Here is a 23,641-nt window from a genome sequence, read left to right as displayed (position 1 = left end):
ATCAGATGCAAAAAATCCACCACGAAAATGAGTAGACACTTCCTGGAACTCAACCATACTACCAACGATATGAAATGGACAATAATAGAACACATTGGTACTGGTAACAACATTAATCGCCGTCTGTTCGAAAAAGAACAGAGATGGGTCTACAGACTTGGGACCCACCTCCAGGGGCTGAACGATGATATTCCTTGGAATTCTGTCCTTAATTAATCCTGAGGGTGTCTCCCCAATATGGACTATGCCTGAACTGTAACTGTTAAAATTTGTTTCTACACACTATTCATAGACAACTTAGTAATGGACATGACGTCCCTGCATTTTGCCGTTGAAAAAATACAGAACCCAGTCAGGTTTCTGCTAACGTCTCTTGTATTCCTAATGAATGCTCTGGCATCGGATTTCCTTTGTCATAACATCTTGATCAGAAATTAACGCCACTGCCGTGTACAAAATAGCTGCGGACACACGCTGCCTTAATTCGGCAAGGCACATACCACCGGTTGCCATTAACAACGACGCTACCGGCAACCATTGGCCGAATACATTTGACGCCAGAGCGCACTGATTGGTCCGCCATCACGCACTGACGCAGACTGACCGCGCCCACCCGGAAGCAGGATAACGTAGTGTTTACTTAAACGACCTCGCTGCCTCGAGCGGACATCTTCGGGGTCCAGCAGAGGGTCGCTACAGGTATACCGCGGGTGCCGAGCGTCGAGGGCGTGAGTACAAAAAAGCCACAAACCTTCTGCCTTCTACTGAGCTAAGTACCGATCTGAGTCACGCAATTGCCTTATTTCATTTTATTCTATCTCTGATGACCGTAGGGTGTGCCGATTACGCCTCCACCCCCCTCCTGTGACCCATGGTGTGAAATCATCACACTATCAAAGTGAGAAATTACCCTGATTTTAATTTTTCGGCACGATCTTGATCGCGCCAATAATTTTAGGTTGATAGCGTTTTAAACCCACAACCCCTGTAAATATCACGCGTTGTACATAGCACGTATAGCACTTAGCACTACCTACCCATAACGCTCTATACTCTGGGGACCAAGGTGGTGTTAACTATACTGTTATTCAACCACATGATGTCTCTGATACCACCAACTGGAGCACAATGGACTGTAAATAGGCGATCATCAATACAACTGATTGTATGTTTTGTCTCTTTGTTTGTCCTTGTCCTTTCTTTCCCTAACAGGTGCAGAAACCGTAATATCGGAAGCCTCCTAAACCAGGAGTTATTAGAAAGACAGTTTTTCTTTCTAATTTTTGCACTTTTTCATTATTCATTTTCACTTTCACGTCCCTAGGTAAGGGTGGGCCTTAGAGAGTCCATACCGCCAGGGTTTACTCACACCAAGTCCTGAAGAATGCCAGGTAAATTTACACCGTTTCGTGGCTGAAACATGTCGACTGACTTAGGAAACTACCACTTGAATAATTGTGGACGTATTTCCTACACATCATTTTATTGATAAGTCCTTAGTGATCCTAATAAAATTAATTTTGATACACTACAGACTTTTTTAAACCTCACATCACTCACTTAATATTCTTTGCACAGCACTGTCCTTACCCACCACCCGCTCCGCAGTAGATCTGGCGTTGCAGCACACAGAGGGGATGCTAGATCCCCTCTGTGGGGCCCGATGATGAAGCATGTCATCACTAGGTGGTGAGTGAGGGCTTTCTTCTAAACGCCTTAAGTGAAGTCGTTTCTTGCTCCATATTGATGGTCTCCTTAATTGCTTTGGAATACTCTTGTTAAGATATATAATCAGCAACTATGGCTTTTTGTATATAATATTGAAAAAAGCTTCCACTTAAAGCCCTGGTGACACCATGACGATGTTGCTACACCTGAGTTTCAAAAAGAGTACGGATATCCAGAGAGAAAATGACTCTCTTTAAAGGATTTCCCTTCTTCTACAACATTCACCTGGCATGACTTCATGACATAACTTCTCCACTAGTGAGAAGAGCAGTGTGAGCAGGCGCACATCGATGTGCCTGCGGTCACTGCAGCCCATAAAAAAATGGAACGTCTGTGCCAGGGCACAAAATAGAGCCCAATAGGGACCTGTTTCGAGGCCCCCCTTTAAAAAACTTCTGGTGCTCAGACCTTGTGAGACCCGGCTCACTTAAAGTCCTGATTGGGTGCATCTCATTAGTACTAGTTTAATACTCAAATATAGCAATACGTAACAGAAAGGAGACCAGTCAACCTTTGTAAAATGTCATCCACTATTTGGCAACACATGCTGCTGCGTTTCTAGTAACGTTTGAACCATTTGAGCTAGAACTGATTTTTTTTTCTCGTTAAAATCTGCAGATTGTACAGTAGAAAATGGATTATGTGGAAAATGCTGCAAAACTATAATTATGCAAAAATCTACGCCACCGCACAATCTCATAATTCCAGGGACCCTGCTTAAGGTAAGCTCATTCAAAAGGCACGAGGTACCAAGGTAGCAAATGCCCCAACAAATGTACTTCCACTTTGGAAAGCCCTTTATGAACAAGTTCTGAAAACACCAATACATTTTCCTCAATACAACGAGTTCAAAGGACTCCTTCCTTATACATGCTAGAATTATCGGGTCTGCAATCTCTGGGCCGATTATTCCTGGCCCAGAAACCCAAGACCCAAACTTCTCTGCAGACAGTGCTGGACTAGGAATAACAATCAGCCCCGGCAGATTGCTGCTCGACCAGCCATGGTGGGGGGGTGGGAAAGGGGGAAAGTTGGGGGAGTTGGGAGTGGGGGGGATGCTAGCAAGAAGCACAGCTCCTGCTTTTCATACAGGGGGCTGATATTGCAGCACTGCTACAATACCACCCCAGTGACAAAACCAGCCCCCAGGGGCACAAAACAGGCCACCACCCCTCTGGCTTACCGGGGAAATGCCGGGTGCCCGCTACAGCTAGTCCGGCCCTGTCTGTAGAGGTGCAGGGGCTGCAGGCGCCTTCTGCATCTATTCCTGCCTGCTCTCCCTCTCTACATCCGGGAAACAGCAAATGCTCCCCCTCATCTGAGCTGGGGCTGTGTTATTCCAAGGTCCAGGAAAAAATGTATCATCACCGGCTATAGGTGAACAGATACAGCTATTCACACACTTACATCTGGGAATGCGCAATCAGGGCCTAGGTGCTCAAATAGAGCATTTGCAGTATTAGAGGAGCCTGGTTTGTGACAGCTATGACCTGGCAAAATTGGGCTGGTCAATACCATAGAACGTCTAAACTGAACTTTGGTTGTGAAACCGAGTCACGTGCAGCTAGACGTTTGTACCTGAATCAGTATCACGACATCGGTCAGGAGTGAGGCCGTAGTACAGATCTGGCTAGTAGTTTCATCCTATATTTGAAACCTTCACCCAAGGGCGCCAACATTACTTTCCATTCTGCGTTATGAACTCCCAAAAAGACTGGGCCGGATCCTCCACTACGGTGGAGGAGAGTCGCCCCACTGTTTTCTGCAGTGCGAGAAAGACAAAACATAAAATGCTAATAACTTTCAGTTGTTACCATTTTATGTTTCCTTTGCGCATTGCGGCGGGCGGGTGGGCAGGGCTGCTCTACTCTTTGAGCATGGCAGGGGCGGAGTGATTTGCCCACTCCTGAGGCCGCAAAGACTGTTTGGCCAGCCTTCTCGGGCCACCCAAACCAGTCATGTGCACTCTGCCCTTCTCCATGCAGGCTGCATTGCATTGCAGCCTGCATCTAGAACACGCTGTCCCGACCAATGATTGGCTTATGGGAGGGAGCCTGGCTGCCTGTTTTCTGTTTCTGTCGGAGGCAGGAGCGCAGGAGCAGAGAAGACGCAGGACCCCGGCGGAAAGGTACCTTTAATTGTATTCCTTTTTTTAATTTCCCCACGACACCTCCCACGTATAGAACCCCCGTGACCCCTCGTGCCCACCCCCACCTCCCCCATCCAGGAGCCATGCTGGCCGCTACTGCAAAATGATCATAGAAAAAATATGACTACAAGTCCCAGAATTCAATGCACTACTGACAAAATAAAACCTGAAGTTGCACCAATGACGAGGCCTGGGTTTGGATTCAGGGAAGAAAAATGCGGAAACAAAAACAAAGAGTGTGACAGAACTGTAGAACAGATGTGGACTGTGGCAAAATAAGTTTAAGTAACAGAAAGACTGTTAGAGAGCACGTTACGAGGAGAGATGTGGGAGCATAAAAAGCAAAAGGAAGAGCCACAATAAGAGAAAAGCAAGCCATGAGTTTAACAGATTGTTCTGATATTAAAGAGCTGGATGCCTGCCATTAAATTGCTTTTCAGGCAACAACTGGAAATAGGCAACTGTTTATCTCCAGCCAGTCATGCAGCCGCTGATGCCCTGCCTGCAACTCTCCACAGTGAATTGATAGCTAATGGGTTCTTATACCTATCTATATCTTTTGGAAAACACATTGACAAATCAGAGGCAGGCGCTGGGGAACGAAGATTTTTTTTCTTTATTTGAATTGTTCACCTTTCAAAATGTTTAAGCTGTAGCTAATTAAGACTTTGTAGCCAGCTTCCTTTTGCGCACGCGAAAACTCTGCGTTACATGCACAACGTGGAGTGATCAAAACTCTGCCAACTCCGCTGGCAGAGCGGAATTTATTACCCACACCTAGTAAATTGATTCCTTGTTTTTAGTTTTTTTAATACATATACATATATATATATATATATACATATATTATATATATATATATATATATATTTCATGTTAATTAAAAAAAATATTTTAAGAGTTTACATTTTTTTCTACATTCATGGGGTTACTCATTCATGTAATAGGCTCAATTTACAAAAGTAATCTGAGACAAAATCCTAACATTATGACTTTCGGTATTCACAGAAGGCATTTAGGAGAACTAAAGTTAGGATTTTGTCTCAGTTAAACTTAAGTTTTGGTTTTAAATTAAACTTAAGACAACCTTAAGTGTAACTGAAACAAAATCCGAATCGTAAAGTTAGGATTTTGTCTCAGTTAAACGTAAATTTGTCTTAAGTTTAACTTAAGATCAAAAATGTAAGACTAACTAATGCAAAATCCTAACTTTAGTACTCCTAAATACCTTGTGAATACCAAAAGTCGTAAAGTTAGGATTTTGTCACAGATTACTTTTGTGAATCAGGGCCAATGTGTTTGCAGGGGGTCCTGTGCTCACTGTGCCACTGGAATCAAGCTATACCTGGCTGAAGAGCCCATAAGAAGGGCAAAACTGGTCCTAGGTTGCTTGTACTCTGGTTTAGGGAGGAACTTGCTTGGCAGTTTGGGCTGGACTGTTCCTGCTCAGGCAATGTCAAGGCTGATGTGCATATGAATTCGTCCAAACTCAAGTGGCATGGTGGGCAAAAAATGATGTACTGGAATGTGGCCCGAGCCATTATCAGTGGCGGAGATTAATTCAAGCATTCCATCCATCACCTTGTTGTTGTTTCATTATATTCAAGCATTAAACCTGTATGACTAAGGTGGAACGTTTACCCATACACAATTAAACAAGTGTAAAAATGGCAAAATAGATTAATAATAATGCTACACAAGGTGCTACATTAGTCTCCATATTTGCCTTTTCTTACTGCATAATTTAGTGAACATTGCTGCATAATTTGGTCTCTAATTCCATGTCAGTCAATTGGCCATACAGGGAAAGGCATTTTTCCAGAATCTAAATAAAATTGACTTGATTAGGTTTTCTCCTATAGATGAGGTACATTTATGGGAGTCACAAACAATCCTAGGATAGCTGCTGTAAGTCTAAAACTGCAAAAAACACAGTTGATGGACAGAATGTAGAACAATGTCATACATTCATCCCAGTACAAGGATCTGGGCCTAAATCCATCGTTTTTTTGCACTCCACACCACCCTGGGTTAGACACTGGCTATATGCAAATCAGCTCTGACCCTGTGCCTCATGGGAACAGTCCAGTCTGAACTACCAAGCCATGCTTTCCCAGACCGGAATCAAACATCCAAGGACCGGTTTCTGGCTATCAGCCTTCATCAGCCTGGATAGCTTGACTCCAGTGATGTGGAGAGCCTGGGACTCACGTCTGAGCATACCCAGCCCACTCGGGGTGAAAATTGCAAAAAACACAGTTGATGGACAGAATGTAGAACAATGTCATATATTCATCCCAGTACAAGGATCTGGGCCTACATCCATCGGTTTTTTGCACTCCACACCACCCTGGGTTAGACACTGGCTATATGCAAATCAGCTCTGACCCTGTGCCTCATGGGAACAGTCCAGTCCGAACTACCAAGCCATGTCTTTCCCAGACCGGAATCAAGCATCCAAGGACCGGTTTCTGGCTATCAGCCTTCATCAGCCTGCATAGCTTGACTCCAGTGGTGTGGAGAGCCTGGGACTCACGTCTGAGCATACCCAGTCCACTCGGGGTGAAAATTGCAAAAAACACAGTTGATGGACAGAATGTAGAACAATGTCATACATTCATCCCAGTACAAGGATCTGGGCCTAAATCCATCGTTTTTTTGCACTCCACACCACCCTGGGTTAGACACTGGCTATATGCAAATCAGCTCTGACCCTGTGCCTCATGGGAACAGTCCAGTCCGAACTACCAAGCCATGTCTTTCCCAGACCGGAATCAAGCATCCAAGGACCGGTTTCTGGCTATCAGCCTTCATCAGCCTGCATAGCTTGACTCCAGTGGTGTGGAGAGCCTGGGACTCACGTCTGAGCATACCCAGCCCACTCGGGGTGAAAATTGCAAAAAACACAGTTGATGGACAGAATGTAGAACAATGTCATACATTCATCCCAGTACAAGGGTCTGGGCCTAATTCCATCGTTTTTTTGCACTCCACACCACCCTGGGTTAGACACTGGCTATATGCAAATCAGCTCTGACCCTGTGCCTCATGGGAACTTGGCCACTGGATTCAAGATAGCCTGGCTGATGAGGATTATGAATCCGAGAGCGGTCCCAGGATGCTTGTTTCCGGTCCATGGAAGACATGGCTTGGCAGTTCGGGCTGGACTGTTCCCCTGAGGCACAGGGTCAGACTGATTTGCATATAGCCATGTCTGAAATGGGGTGGCTGAGCGGGCTAAAGAATGGTGATGGATTAAACCCAGATCAGTTGACTGGGGGTGAGTGTTTGGTTTGCTCAAACGCTCCGTCCATCATCCCCTTTTGTATCGCTTTGTTCGCCCTAAGTGTGGCAGGGTATGCTCAGACGTGAGTCCCTTGCTCACTTGGCCACTGGATTCAAGATAGCCTGGCTGATGAGGATTATGAATCCGAAACCGGTCCCAGGATGCTTGTTTCCGGTCCATGGAAGACATGGCTTGGCAGTTCGGGCTGGACTGTTCCCATGAGGCACAGGGTCAGACTGATTTGCATATAGACATGTCTGAAATGGGGTGGCTGAGTGGGCTAAAGAATGGTGATGGATTAAACCCAGATCAGTTGACTGGGGGTGAGTGTTTGATTTGCTCAAACGCTCCGTCCATCATCCCCTTTTGTATAGCTTTGTTCGCCCTAAGTTTGGCAGGGTATGCTCAGACGTGAGTCCCTTGCTCACTTGGCCACTGGATTCAAGATAGCCTGGCTGATGAGGATTATGAATCCGAAACCGGTCCCAGGATGCTTGTTTCCGGTCCATGGAAGACATGGCTTGGCAGTCCGGGCTGGACTGTTCCCATGAGGCACAGGGTCAGACTAATTTGCATATAGCCATGTCTGAAATGGGGTGGCTGAGTGGGCTAAAGAATGCTGATGGATTTAACCCAGATCAGTTGACTGGGGGTGAGTGTTTGGTTTGCTCAAACGCTCCGTCCATCATCCCCTTTTGTATCGCTTTGTTCGCCCTAAGTGTGGCAGGGTATGCTCAGACGTGAGTTCCTTGCTCACTTGGCCACTGGATTCAAGATAGCCTGGCTGATAAGGATTATGAATCCGAAACCGGTCCCAGGATGCCTGTTTCCGGTCCATGGAAGACATGGCTTGGCAGTTCGGGCTGGGCTGATCCCATGAGGCACAGGGTCAGACTGATTTGCATATAGCCATGCCTGAAATGGGGTGGCTGAGTGGGCTAAAGAATGGTGATGGATTAAACCCAGATCAGTTGACTGGGGGTGAGTGTTTGATTTGCTCAAACGCTCCGTCCATCATCCCCTTTTGTATCGTAAGTCTAAAACAGCTACACATTTTCAGGAGCGATCCAATTTAACAAAATATTTGCATGAAGATGTCTTACTAGGTAATAAAATCTATATGATTAAATAAAAAAAGCAAACGTGCATCTGCCCCCCTTGTAATTTGTTTTTCTCTCTCAATAGGAGCAGTATCTCTCCCAGTGAAGAACCCCTTCTGTAAAGCCCAGATGAACCACGTTGGTGTTCTCTTCCCTTTACTTCTTTGGAAACTCAATGACTTCTGCTGTTCACTGGGGTAAACTAGTGCCAGTTTCCTGAATGTATACAAAAGAAACAATTGATGAACGGAATGCTGGACAATGCAAACATTCACCCCATCACAAGGATCTGGATTAAATCCATCATTCTTTTGATCACCATACCAACCCAGTTTGGACCCAGCCCTATGCAAATCAGTCTTGACCCTGTTCCTTGTGGGAACAGTCCAGCCCGAACTGCCAAGACAGATCCTCCCTGGACCGGACACAAGCATCCTGGGACCAGTTTCAGGGCATCACCCTTCATCAGCCAGGCAAGCTTGAATCCAGTGGTGTAGTGAGCACCGGACCCACGTCTGGGCATTCCCTTCCCAATTAGGGCAACATATACAAAAGAACGATGGATTCAACCCAGATCTCTTCACTGGGGGAGAATGTTTGAATCATTCAGCATTCCGTCCATCATTTGTTGCAGTTACACTTTTCGCCCTAAGTGGGATGGGAATGCCTAGACGTGGGTCCCTTGCTCACTGTGCCACTGGATTTAAGCTAGCCTGGCTGATGAAGAGTGACATACCCCGAAACCGGTCCCAGAATGCTTGTTTCCGGTCCAGGGAGGACCTGGCTTGGCGATTTGGTATGGACTGTTCCCATGAGGCACTAGGTCAAGACTGATTTGCATATGGTTGGGTCCAAACTGGGGTGGCGTAGTGGGTAAAAGAACAATGGATTCAACCCAGATCTCTTGACTGGGGGAGAATGTTGGAATCATTCAACGTTCCGTCCATCATTTGTTGCAGTTACACTTTTTGCCCTAAGTGGGATGGGTATGCCCAGACGTGAGTCCCTTGCTCACTGTGCCACTGGATTTAAGCTAGCCTGGCTGATGAAGGGTGACATACCCCGAAACCGGTCCCAGGATGCTTGTTTCCGTTCCAGGGAGGACCTGGCTTGGCAGTTCGGTCTGGAACTGCTCCCATAAGGCACAGGTTCAAGACTGATTTACATATGGCTGGGTCCAAACTGGGGTCGCGTAGTGGGCAAAAGAACGATGGATTCAATCCAGATCTCTTCACTGGGGGAGAATGTTTGAATCATTCAGCATTCCATCAATCATTTGCTGCAGTTACAGTTTCATGGATGTAGTACGACCTGCAAAACATTTGTGAATATCATCGTCCCACTCCTAACCCTCATTATAAAAGGAGTGTGGAAAATCCAAATGAGTGGTGAATTTTCCAACCTCACAAGTGAGATTTACAATCATAAAATCACACAAATCCTATTTTTGCTAATGAGATTGTGGAATTTACAATTCAAAATTTCTTTTTTGCCATGCCGAAGAAAGACCTAGGTGTGTAAAACTTTTGGGAATCAGGCTCCTAAAGTCTCCTTCAACAAAGACTTTATGAGGGTTTTTTATAGATAGATATGTGAAGCGCTCGCGTGTCAGAAATAGTTACAAAGGATTGTGTTGATGTGATAGGCTGGCTTGGTATATGATGTTCACTAATGTAAGTGGGCACCTTGCACCAGTCCAGACAACCCTTATGGTGATTTAAGAGGTCTTAGACACCTTAGAAAGCTCTCTAAGTGGTAGCTTTGGAGAGCAGCCTTCAGGCTCAGTCCAGAAGAAGTGTACAGCAGCTTGTTTTACCAGAATTCAATCTTATAGTATAGCTTAAGTGAAAAAGAACCACACCAAGTATTCATAAAAATATGTATTTATTATATCACACTATTTAACACGTTTAGATATCTTCTAACAGGACATAATCACGATGCACACAATACTTTGCAAAGAAACACAGTAAATAGCACAGAATGCACAGTGGGTCCCAGGGGGTACCAAACCATGTACTAAGAAAGTGGTATAAGAACCACGACTCGGGTCAAGACAATGTGGAGAGGACGTAGAAGTGCTTAGACCCAGGGGACCACCCAAGGTGAGTGGCTAGGAACCCCACAGAGAGCGTGTGCAGTGTGGGAACATAACCGCATGCTTCATACAACTCTACGTGTAAGTCGCGGTTGGATTTTTAAAGATTAAGGCCCCTTCCCAGTGGACCCTGAATAAAACCTGTGGAAGACAGAAGGTTGGAGAGCCACCTCACCAGTGGATACCCTAGTACCCACATTGCCTACACCCGGGAAGCCGGGTGCATACATGTGAAGTGGAGATGCTCGAGCTTGGGGCTACTTGGAGTATGAAGATCTACTTGGCAGGAAGTCAACAAGCCTTTGATACTGCAAGTTGACATGGTGCACAAGGGTTTGGTTATTGCGACCCCCGCCAGGGATACTGGTCTCAAACTTGGTGAGAGGGCAGGGCAGGCCTCGGGAGCTGGCAAAAACCACCACCTGTGTTGTAGAACCGTACGGAGTTCAGAGGAGGTCAGAATCAGCAGACTGGTCGACTCAATTGCGGTGCCTGGGAATGCAGAGGAGTGACTCCTTCTCTCCAAGGGAGATTCCTTCAAGTGTCTTTGATGCTTCACAGGGATTGGAAGGTTCCTGTTTGATGCACAGACATAGACGATGCAGCAAACTAGAAGTGATTTGAAGTCGGCCCAAACAAAGTCCAGCAAAGTCTGGAGTGCCCAGATGGTAGAAGAAGAAGTGGTGTCTGATCTGAATCTTATACCACAACTAATCTAGGGACCTACACCCAGGTATGACCTTAAGTACCCTAAGAAAAGGGTTGGGAAGATTCAGGGGCCCTCCCAGAGGGGATGTATGACGGTACAACGCGTACCGTTACAACGCGTCCCTTTACGGCGCAGTTTTAACAACGCAAGTCGTTACAACGACTTGCGTGGGGGGGGCGCTGATAGTGAACAGTTTAATTTACTATTCCAACACCAGTCCCCGTGGATAGTAGGGAAGGTGTTGGATAGTAATTTAAACTATCCCCTATCCTAGAGGGCCCTCCAGCGAAAGTCGTTGTAACGACTTTCGTTGTTAAAACTGCGTCGTAACGGTACCGCATTGTAGCGGTTCCGTTGTAAAGGATGTTTCCCTCCCAGAGGAGGGTCTGGACAGGGGGGGTTTACTCCCATGTCCTTTGTCCAGTTTTGCGCCAGAGAGGGAGACAATGGCTCCCAGGACTAGTTTGAACTGGACTATGCACGGGGACACCAAATGTGCCCCTCATGCAGACTGAGTGGCGCTGGCAAGCGCACCCACCCTACCCCAATACACTAAATCCTGTCTGGGAGGTGGTCACACCTCCCTGTGAAAGGATGCCTATTGTTCTCCCTTCCCCTGCTTGAGCAGCAGGAGGGCAGTTTTGTGTCTCTGGTTGGCAGCAACCATTTTGTGCTGTCCGGGTCAAGAAGGCTGGTACCGGGAACACTGAGAGACTAACGGAGGGGTCTTCCAGTGCTTGGAATCATACTCTCACAGCATTTTCAGTGTGGGGTTATGATTCTAACATGTTTGATACCAAACATGATAGGATTCGTTGCAGCCAGTTTTGAGATGGTCATCACGTAAATTATGTGATGCCCCTCTATATAGTAAATGGCTGCTTCACTGACAACCCGGGAGAATGGACTCTGTAGGCTGTAGGGGTGTCCTGCTCATGCAGGAGCACCCTCTCACTTAGAACCAAGCACCTCGCCTTCAAAATTTCATAAGGCCTGCTATAGGGGTGACTTAGAAGTTTTAAGTGCAGTGACCCTAGATATAGGAAACCTATATATTATATATTATATATATATATATATACTATATATATATATAAGTGGTGCAATCACCAATATACTGGCTGCAATGGCAGGCCTGTAGTTCCATTTTGAATGGTCTCTCATGGATGGCATAATACATGCTTCAGCACATGGGAGACCTCTGGGGTACATATCCCCTGGATACATGGGTACCATATACTAGGGACTTATAAGGGTACCAATCTGGGAAGTATCCAATCTGGGATGTCCCAAGTACTAAACATAACATTTTAGGGAGAAAGCAGGTAGACTCAGGTCCTGATTAGCACCTGTCAGATTAGTCAAAAGTGAGCATAGCACCAGGCAAAAAGTGGAGGATAACCATGCAGAAGGATCCTACCTTACTACAGTTGGTTTACTTACTAATAAAAAGGACCCTGGGTGCAGTTGCCTGTTTCTGGCTCATATTGCGGTCCTCTTGGACCCTCAAGCCAAAAAAACAAACAGAGCTTTTTTGTGGCTTCTGCCTGCCACCCACACTCTTATCACCATGTGCCAAGAATTAAAAACAAAACATCAACCTTTTGTGTTAAAAAAGGAGAGAAAGAGGTAGGAATCTAATGGGTGAATTGCATAATGCGAAACCAGAATACCTGGGACCAGTCCAGGCTTCCCAATTGTGTGATCCTAGGCAAATATTTTATTTAACAAACTCTCCTTTTTCTTCGTTTCAGATTTCAGAGCACCTTTCAATATGTGAGTTTAGAGCGTGCAATGTACAAAAATAATCTGATGTATTAAAGTGAAATGCTTCTGCATTTTAAAGAAATACTTTTTTAATTTTAAAGAGACTATCATTTGTAAGATGTTTGTTGCATGATTTAGATGCCAACTATTTTCAGGGATTGGCTCGTGTATGGGCGTGGCCCAGTTCTTCTCGTTACTTTGCAGGCTCGCCCACTTCTCCTGTCAGTTCAAGCTTTTTTTTTTTAACCACACTTCAATTTGCAATCTGTTGTACAAATACAGTACCCAACAACACCCCCCAACGCTTCCCTCATCAATCCTGTGATAGCTATCCTTGGATTTACCAGAATTTCCTCCAGGGAGAGCCCATTGGTTTTCTTGCACTAATGCTTACTTCAACATCATAAACAACGCCATACTCCTTGAAAATCATGTCCTGATGCTTTCTGGCACGGTTACTCAACAAGAGTCAGAAGGTCTATTATGGATACACTAACAGGTCTGCTTTCACGTTATTTAAAAATAGAAGGCGCTAATAATGTGGTCTAGGGTTCTGATCTATAAACATCAAATATAAAAAGAAAAGGTCTTCTAAGAATGTACAGAAAAGCCTAACTTCAAGTCATATTGAAATACAATTTTGATTTACATAAATTTACATAAACAAAACAAATATACTTTACCAAAGTGCACAACAAACCCATGCATTTTTCAATGTAAGCAAAAGATACCCAAACAAGAGTTGTAAATGCCAATATGTCTTGCATGAATGTGATGCTGGAGGCAGGCTGTTTTTGTGCATGGCTGTATTTTCATTCGTTAGCGCATTAAAACCAGACCTATTGCCTTGGCCAATGCTTGCTTATATTTGTAAAGTTTAGGAAGTAAAACAGAAGTTTTTTTTTTTTACAGCATTAGGCTACATTTCACATGCCTGCTCCCTTTTCCAACCAAAACCACCAAGTACTACATTGTGTTTCTAGTCTGTATCGGCTATGGTAAGAGCTCAACAATTGTCTCTTACTACTTGCGGCACACAGTCTAGGGCTCACCATCCCAGTGGTTAATTTGTAAAACAATAAGTGATGGGCTCTCGTCAGGAGGCAGCTTGCACCAGCCCATTTCTCCTTTTAGCACTGCCTAAAACAGAACCACCTACTAACCATGAATGTGGGGAGAGGATGTGGTGTACTGGCCAGAGCTGCCGACTTCGGAGGTGGGGCACAAGATTAGAGTCTCGGCGTCAGCTCAACATACTGTGACTCTGGACAAATCACTTAATCTCCCGGTGAATTAATGTGTCCTTAACTGGTGCTCATGAAAACCACCGGCCCAAATTAAGCACTTCATCATCATCTAGAATACCAGCGCACCAGACGGTTCTATCACCAACTGTGCGGTTTCCAGTGACGGTATTATATCCCATGCTCTCTCACCAGATGTTATTACACTGGATATTCCGACGAGCTCTGAGGCAACCACCGGGGCAAAACTCAAAAGGAAGCCTGCTAAAGTCACAAGTGTCAAGAGGAAGCAGCCTATTCGCCCTTGCTCATCTCGTTCAGCACTGAGCTCTTGGATACGTCCCTCTCCAAATCCCATGACAGTTATTGCCCACGTGCACACCCCAGTTATTGCCCCTTATCGTTCTATGGGAACCCAGACCGAGGCTGGTTTGTTTCCCTTTGAGAGTCACGGCTGTAGCGAAGCCATTATTAGTCATATTGTGGACACCATCTTTGAATGTGTCAAAGGAGCCATTGACCGTTTCTTCGCCACTTAGTCGCTAGATACATGCGTATTGAGAATGTCTTGTGTGTACCTTCTAGCTATTTATTAAAACCGATTGGTCGTTGGGAAAGTGGTCTACTTTTCCGGCTGAGGACTGACACAATGAAATTCATGCTTTCATTCCCCGCGGGGTATATTCCTAACCTCGATCATCTGCCATGTCCATGCAACAGCCAACATAAACAATCGATGCTGCACTTTTTATTTTTCTGTTGTTTCTACTCAACACCACATTGTCTGCTTAATATTGTACCTTTTATGTGTCCCATTGCTTAATGTTTATAAAAAAAATCCACAATTGCTGTGTATATCTCATGTTGTCCTCTCTACCAACTTATTGTAAAGCGCTCTGATATCCTTCGGGATCTTGTTCGCGCTATATAAAACTTTATAAATAAATAAAAAAATAAATCTAGAACTCATTCCTAATTCCTGTCAATTACAGTCACATTTTCGGACATACAGAAATGAGCTAAAGACATTTCTCTTCAGACAAACATTTGGAGTAGATACTACTTTATGCATTCAGTTGTTTGTTTCAAGGTCTCTCCTACAGCACTCAGAAGCAATCTTGGGACAGTGTGAGCACAATACTGAAGCAATAATTTAGCCTTATAGCGCACAGCTGAGAGATATACAGGTTGCTAAAGGACCTGAACCAGAGTTCACCTATAACGTAGAAGAGGGCCTTCAACAACTGGTATACCCTAAGGCACATGGGCTATAAGGCTATTATAATATGCCATCCACTGAAGATAAAATGTTCTAAATTAGCCACTACATTTTCTTCAGTGGAGCTCTCAAAAATCCAATGTTCTAAAATAAATTTCAATCCTATGGGAAAATTATGCTAGTTGAATTCCTGCCCAACGCATAAAATACACATTTAACATTCTGCTGTGCATATTATTATTTGATAAGAAGATACATCCACTGCATATGTCCACTAATAGTAGGCCTAAAAGTCACAATTATAGCAGCAGATGGACTTGGTCAGAAGAAAATGTGTGCAATGTTTATACTTGGAAAAGCAAATAATGGGGTTGGTACGAATAGCAAACTAGGGTTGAGCAAGCAAAGAAGCAAAGTAGACATTTTCTTAAATATTTTTGTAGTGGCTACTCTGACCTTAAACTAAAATGGACCCTTAAATACCTATTCTTCATATGTGCAACCACTAACAACATCTTTCACCCTGTAATAAGCACCTTACCAGTAGCACTGGTATCTACAGGGAGTGATGGGGCGGGCAAACGGATGATGGTTAATTGTGCACTATTGTGCACGCGCCACAAATAAAATAATAAAAAATTAAACCCACTAACAAACACAGCCTCCTCCTCACAGCATGCCCTTCTCCTGATGTAGTCTGATGTTCAGTGCAGGCCCCAGCCAACTGCCTTAGCCAATCCTGGAGCTTCTCTCACCAGCATGAGAGAAGTGCTAGGATTGGAGGGTGTGGCCTCTCTCGCCATTCCGGAGGACACTGGAACCCTGCACTTGCTCTAACCCAGCTGTCTTACAGCTTTCCAAGTGCGCATGTCTGGCTGGCCATCGCAAGACGGCCGGCAAAAGGGACATGCGCGCTCTGAAAATTGCCCAGGCAACCCACCCTACTCCCTGCTGCTACCAGGTAACAAACCCCGCCCTATCCTCACATTCAGTTCAGGACGGGAGGATGAAAAATAAAACGGTAATAAAATAACTTTATTACTGGTTTTTTTTATCTAAGGGCGTTTGAGAGCAATTTACTGGGCGGAGCGACGCTCCTCCGCTCTAACGCAGGAGCCACCTCCGAGTTTACTCCTTGAAGGTGAATGGGGTCTGTAATCCTGTGATGCCCCTTTTCCAGTGACAAAAGGTGCTGCTAAAAAGTCAATGATCTAAAGATGTCAGACCGATTCATCTAAAGCATGTCGCACTCCGACACATTAGCACCGGTTCCGTGTCAGGTGTTTCACATGGACTTACACACAATAAATGTAAATGAGAATAATTTCAACAGTGATTTATTCAGAGATTTTGAGACGAATCCACGAATCATCCATATGAATGAACAGTTGAGGGAACTTTGCAAACAGCAATGACCCAAACGTGAGATTTTACAGCTTTGGAACAGATGCTTTAAAATGTTTTTTTGTAGAAGGTATTCAAAAGAAACTTTTGGTACCTCTGCATCTTACATAGAAGATACATTTAGGCAGGATATTTGAAAGAGCCATATGGTTTAGCACATTTGAAAGCGTGAAAAAAAAATCTCTCCAAATCTTTTATAAAAAGTTATGCATTTTAAAAACAGTGTGCGAGTTCCAAAGCCAACTTTGCTTAGTAGTGCCCACATAGCCAACAAAAATCACACTGAACTCCTGAAGGGCAGATCCCATTCAATGGGATGCGAAGCAGGTTTCCTTTTTGAACAACTCACCTCTGGATTATTGTGCAAGATGTGTATTTAAATATCATTGGCAGTGATGGTACTAGTCGTGGTGATGTGATGGTACTGATACTGGTGGCGGTACTAATACTGATGTTGATGTTAATGTTAGTATGGGTAATAGTAGCAGTGGTACTGATGGTGAAGTATTGGTACTAATGACAGTACTGGTGGTACAATTATTAGTGGTGGTATGGATGGTAGTGTCAATGATGGTGATGCTATTGATGGTGGTGGTTGTGGTTCTGGTAGTGATGGAGTTACTAGTGATGGTAATCTTGCCCTGGTTCACGGTGCACGTGGTGGTATGAGTGGTGGTGTGGGTGGTGATGATTGTGATGCGACTATGGTGGTGGTACTGCTGGTTGTGATGGCACGACTGGAGGTGGTACTATGCTGGTGGTACGGTGGGAATGGTGTTGGTAGTACTGGTGGTGATGGTACTGTTGGTGATATGTCTAGTGATGGTACTGTAGTGGTACTCTGGTGGTAGTACTGACAATGGTGTTAATAGTCGTTCTGATAGTGGTGGCACGGGTGGTGGTACTGACTGGGGTGATGGGAGTACTAGTGGAGTTGGTACTGATGTTACTGTGGTGGTGGTGATGGGAACAGAGGAACTGGTACTAGTAGGGGTAATGTTTGTGCCAGTGCTGGTGGTCGTTCTGGTGTTGTTGGTACTGCTGGTATAGTACCGGTGGTGGTGGTGGTGGTAGTGGTAACAGTGTTGGTAATACTTGTGTTGTGCTGCTTCTGGTGGTGGTACAGGTTGCTGTGGTGGCACAGCAATGAAGCCAGAGAGACAGACTAAATGAGCCCTGTTGACAGTGGGACATAGGCTGGGGCGCAGAGTACATAAAAATGAAACTAATGAGGTAACTTCTGTCCACCTCCAGGCAGGTGTACCATACCCATTTAGAACCATTCTTCACCACAATAGAGGGCTACTCGCAGTGCCCCTGTTCCCGGGCAATACATGAAAACACACATACTATGTCATGGACGTCAATTCACCTAAATGCCAGGGGTAGCAGAAGGGCCATCACAGGGGTAGTGAAAAGGACATCACACGCCTTTTGACAACCACTTTCACTCACACATATATTTTATTTATTTACTATTAGTGTAATAACAAATTGATAGAAAATAAAAAGAGAGTGGGGCCCCAGCTGCCCCTGTGTTCCTGGCACTGACTTTGCCACCTCTAAGGCTAGAGGCTGCAAAGGCAGTGCTAGGGGTAGCAAAGGGCAAGCCAGGGGTCACAGCTGCGACCCCTGGTGGCCCCCAAATGATGTCCATGCACTTTGTCTATCACCTGGCGGTGTGTATGGAGTTTTCTTGGCAACTTTTATGCAAATATAATAAAAGGTAGCTCGTATGAGAAAGCTCTGTCTGGAGCCAGTTGGTTTTGCTGTGTTGTCGGTAAACGCATGAGTGTTTTCCCGTAGTGTTAGAGGGTATCTTTTCTCTTCAGCTTTAATTTGATTTGTGGGACTTACCGGCAAGAGATTGTAGATAAACAGGCACACTAACAAACCTGAATGAATTGCACCCTTCCTTACTCCATTTCGAAGGAACGCTTTTTATGGATGCCTTTTATTTTGACAAACATAACCCGCCTCTTATACACCATATATCACCTCCATAAAGAGAAATGCATTATTAACATGTGCTGCAATAACCAGCACATCTCTGTCCTCCTTCACAGGTATCAGAACAACATGTGATACACAGCCCGATAGCAGAGGGAATGGAACTACTTTGTAAGTGGACTAACACAATTTCTGCCCTATCAAATGCTGTAATCAATATGTGAGGGGAGCCAAAGCTCCTCGCTTAGTTGTGCTTCTTAAAGCTTTTTTTTCTGATGAGGACACAGAAAGCTGCAGCCAGTGGCTTCTAATGTTGGTCCATAATGGACAGATCCATCAGCTTCTAATGATATCACCAGTGGTTAATTTGTAAAAAAATAAGTGCCAGCGCTCTTGTGAGGAGGCAGGCTGCCAACTGACAAGAGCCCCAGCTCTCCTGTTAGCACCGCCTGAACCAGAACCAACTACCAACCATAAAAAGAGGCGCAACGGTGTGGCGTAATGGCCAGAGCAGCTGACTTTGGAGCTGTGGAACTAGGTTCGAGTCTCGGGGCGGCTCAATATCCTGTGATCTTCCGTGCCTCTTAAATGATTGTGAATGTGTCTTGAACTGGTGCTTGTGCAAAGCGTCAGTGTTGATGATTAAGTGCCGGTGCTGAGCGCCGGAAACCACTGGCTCAAATTAGGCAATGATATCAACTGACTATGGAAATGGTTCCCATCTTGATTCATTGTAACTAAATAGATCTAAGGTATCTAGAAAATCTGCACTGATTTGGTCCTTGTTGCTCAATGTTAGACGCCTGAGCTAGGCAGTGGAAGAAGGCTCCATGACCAAAACAGCTTATGATACGTCTAGAGCCTGCAACGCAGGGCTACCCAAACTATCCATTGCTGTGCCTCTTTCAAGAGGTATTTGTATAGCGCTACTTGTCACCCGCAAGGGTATCCAGGTGCTTGCTGCCTGTCACATTCGAAAAGCTAGGTCTTGAGTCTCTTCTTGAAGATGGTGTCATGCGGAGTTGTAGTGGGAGGGTGTCCCGCGCTTTGGCAGCGAGATGGGTGAAAGATCTTCCTCCGGTGGGGCGAATTTGGGGGGTTTATGTCAGGTGTGCGCAACTGAGGTTTGTGGGCGGTTGAGGGGAAGTGGAGAAAGTGGTTACCGTTGTACAAAAGTGTTATATGTTGGCTTCCGCCATTTACATTTATGTTCGGTTCAACCTTCCACACCCAGTGACCTCCTCACATTTGACAATTGTGACATTCCCGACATGGGTCCAAGCTCAAGCACTGCTCTAAAACAGAGTGCGGCCTGAGGCGGTGTTTCTCAGTGGCTGAACCTGGCCAGTGTCCCACTGGTTGCAGGTGGTTGGCATCGGCACTGATTTTGTAACCAGGACTTATTTTCCACCAACAGACTTTGACCTACAGCAAGAAACAGAAAGTCGGAAAGGGGAGGAAGAGAAAGAAAAGAAACTGCAAGACTGAGATGAAAGAGACAGGAAGCGTAGGATGGAGAAGAAAGAAGCAGGAGGTGGAATGAAGACTGGACAGCCTTAGTATTCAGAAATAGTGGCATTCAGCACCACCCACTTCAGGCTCTTAAGAACATCTTTTGGTCTTTAATAAGTATCAGCCAGTGGCCCTTGCCTGTAGACAACCAACCACCCATGGCACATAAAATAATCCACCAACCTCTGTGCATTCGGGCAATGTTCAGCAGTGCACGAAATACAAAAATATTCCTACAATCTAACAATACCTGATCTCATCTGGTCCATCTACCAATCCGATCAACCACCTGCATGAATATATACAGCTAGTGATCCCTGGTAACCCCTATTAGTTTACTCGAACACGAGTAATGGTTTCCACGAGAAGCCGAGGTCAAAACTAATCCCAAAAGCCAAAAATAACCAATAAACACTGACTTTTAGCTCCAGAGCAGCGTGGTGCCTGGAGAAAAGTGCTTCCACGCCTCCTCAGGAGTAGAAAGCGCTATATAATAGCAATTACGATACAATACAATACAAGAAGTATCAAATAAAATAAAACTGATCATGACCTGAGAACATTTACTATGTATATATATATATGTATATAGAGATAACTCTAATCACTAGTATATGCAGTAGACCTTTGTACTCTCTACCATTCCTATGTGACTCTTAGAGTATATCCATTTGTATCTCTTCCTTGAGTGACTTTATTAATTGTACATTTGCAATTTTTCTTTCTGTTTGTATCTCTTCCTTGAGTGACTTTACTAATTGTACGTTTGCAATTTTTCTTTCTGTTTGTATCTCTTCCTTGCGTGACTTTACATCTTGTACATTTGCATTTTTTTCAGTTTGTATCTTTTATGTAACGCATGTAATCCTAAATCCTTACGTTTTGCAACTGGTTCTTATGTAAAGCGCTCTGACACCTTCGGGTGAAGTTCGCGCTATATAAAATCACATTAAATAAAATAAAATAAATAAATGTACGTTGGTTCATACAGACTTACTATTTTGTTGTTCTCTTGCCTCCGGCTGTTGGGCTGTGACATGGTGGCCCGGCGGGCGGAAGGCGGGATCCCCACCCTGTTTGCGTGGTCCTGGGGCGAGGGCGGCTTCCCGCTGTGGCGCGCCAGCCTCCTGCCTCCCTCGGGCTCGCCTCGGGTCTTTGGTTGCTGTGACTGTCGGCCGCTGCTCTCCGGGCTGTCTCTGCCCCGCCTACCGTTTGCAGGCATTAAGCACTCCATGATAGATTGATTGGCAACAGAAGTGCTTCAGCCGACAAAAAGCGGCCGCGGATCAGATGGCGCAGCTGTTAACATGACTGTAAGGCATTAGATTCCCATTGTTACAAAAACAACTTGTCCCAGGAGGTGTTTGCATTTTTTTTTCATCTTAGCTGGCGAAAAACTACAAAATCAATTTAGTTCGCTGATGTCCATTATCTCCTCCATTTTGGCATATTTGAAAAGGCGCTCAAAGTGTGTTTTTCTCAGATATCGTGTAATGTATTTCCTGACCCATCAGCCTTTTCCACTCTGCACAGAACAAGGGCAGTTGTCAGCGCTCGTGGGTTAAACAACGCGCAGCGCGTGAGCAGACAGGGTCCACACAGTCAGTCAAGGTGTGGGGAAAGATTTTTCATCTACTGTGTTTCTGATCACACTTACTCACAGTGCTTAATTTGTAGAAAAAACAAATGCCAGGGCGCCAGTCTGGAGGGCACTGCAGCGTGTACCACCTATTGCACCAGCCAATAACAGTAGGAACACAACTTACTAACCATCCCAAACTTACAAGCTTGACAACATAGGCAATCCCAGGCCCCAAAAGCTATGAGAATGGCTTGGGTGACAGGTATTATTAATTTTTAATGTATCTTGAATTCATAAACAAGTGTTGTGCGCATCTCTAAATTAGACAAACAGCGCCACCATGTGGCAGACTGCCATGTATCGGTGTTGACAATTGAGTACCTTGATGAGCATCGGAAAACACCAGCTCAAATTAAGCACTGACTTACTCTAACAAGGGTCAGTTGGCATCCTTCATATCGACATTAAAACCCACTGGGTTGCTTGGGTTTGAACAGGCGCGCAGCAACTTTGTTATGGGTCTTAATGCTTGCGAGGAACATTCCTCCTATTTTAAGGAGATGTTCGACTCAAACCGGATGCATGAGAGGCAAAAGGACAAATAATGTGATGGTTTCTATCAGCATCACATGGCAGAGTTATAGAGTGAGCCTAAAGCTTCAAACAACTACAAGGGCCTCTAGATGGTGAATCTTGCAGCTTAAAGGGAATTCCTCGGGTCACTGGGAATCACTACAACTGGGCCTGGCATGAGGTGGCAGTGCTTCTTAATCCCTCAAGGCACAGTGAAATCACGAGTAACTGTGGAGAGTGGCCAGGGGGCTATGAATTGTCACATGACCAAACAGGAAAGAGCAAGGTGGCAACCTACACTTGAGTGAATGAGCTGTAAACAATCTAAGTGCATTGGTGTTGATACCACCAACAGGACAGAAATAGGCTTCTCAGGATTGGTATCAATTGTTTGATTAATTGACTGTGAAGGCGCTGGTGCCACCTGGATCACCCGTAAGCTAACCCAACCTGTGTAATAAATAAACATGAACCATATTTTATGCACAAATGAGTAGTCAATGTCATTTATTGTCACATGCATGGTATTATTATGAGTTCTCCATTGTCCTTGCATCCTCAAAATCTAGGGGTAGTAAAGCTATGTCGTGGGTCCAAGGCACGCATTGCAGTAAACAAAACAGAGGGTTACTGTAGATACCTGACTGAAGTGAGGGTAAGTGGTAACTCCAGGGAGGGCACATCCTCCCAGCAGCATTTTTATCAACCGGGTCAGATACTGGAGGTACCTGTGAAGAGGTGGGTGTTGGGAAGTGTAGCACAGTAGCATGTTCACTGGACATTACAATACAAAGCAAACACTGCTCAATATCATAGTTTCACCTTCTGCGCAGACTGACAACATGTTTACACTGTGTGTTAGCAAGAGATTTGTCGCACATTAGGTATCTGATGCTTCCACAGGTAGCTCTGTTGTAAGTCCCTAAAGGGTTTTTGGTGTCTAAAAGATTAGGGCGTTTAAGTTAAAAGTTAAAAGTTAAGTTAAGTTAAAAGTTAAAAGACTCTAGGGCGTTTAAGTGTTGTGGCTGTTTGTACCCACACATTTCAGTGCCTGGCTACTCTCAAAGTGTATTCCAGGCACTAGAAGAATTTTAAATCATGGCACAATTGAAAGGGGGGTTCTGCATACTTTTTGTGATCCTGGTCACGTGCTGGATTTTATTTTGCGAATGACTTTCTCTTGAGCCAACTTGTCTCCACCGTGCAGATTAAGGGAAAAGCTATCTGAGCGGAACCTAGAACTCCTGGACTACAGGCTTTTGAAGAGGTATTTCAGTAATTGGCATATTATTAATTCTCTGTCTGTCTTCTTGGGATTTG

At 44.8% G+C, this 23,641-nt stretch overlaps 1 protein-coding gene across 1 annotated transcript in view; it reads right to left on the bottom strand.

Annotated features, from left to right (window-relative positions):
• Positions 1 to 21,311, bottom strand: part of TRAPPC3L (trafficking protein particle complex subunit 3L) — a 503,087-nt gene extending 481,776 nt beyond the window's left edge. Inside the window, exon 1 of the mRNA XM_078649158.1 lies at positions 21,164 to 21,311. Coding sequence (XP_078505284.1) covers positions 21,164 to 21,205 — 42 coding nt within the window. The 5' untranslated portion in view covers positions 21,206 to 21,311. The remainder of the gene's footprint in view (positions 1 to 21,163) is intronic.
• Between the last annotated feature and the right edge of the window lie 2,330 nt (positions 21,312 to 23,641).

This window comes from Lissotriton helveticus, chromosome 6, assembly GCF_964261635.1.
Source record: "Lissotriton helveticus chromosome 6, aLisHel1.1, whole genome shotgun sequence".
Classification (NCBI taxonomy): Eukaryota; Metazoa; Chordata; class Amphibia; order Caudata; family Salamandridae; genus Lissotriton; species Lissotriton helveticus.
The sequence above is the reverse complement of the archived record's forward strand: the minus strand, read 5'-3'. Positions and strand labels throughout refer to the sequence as shown.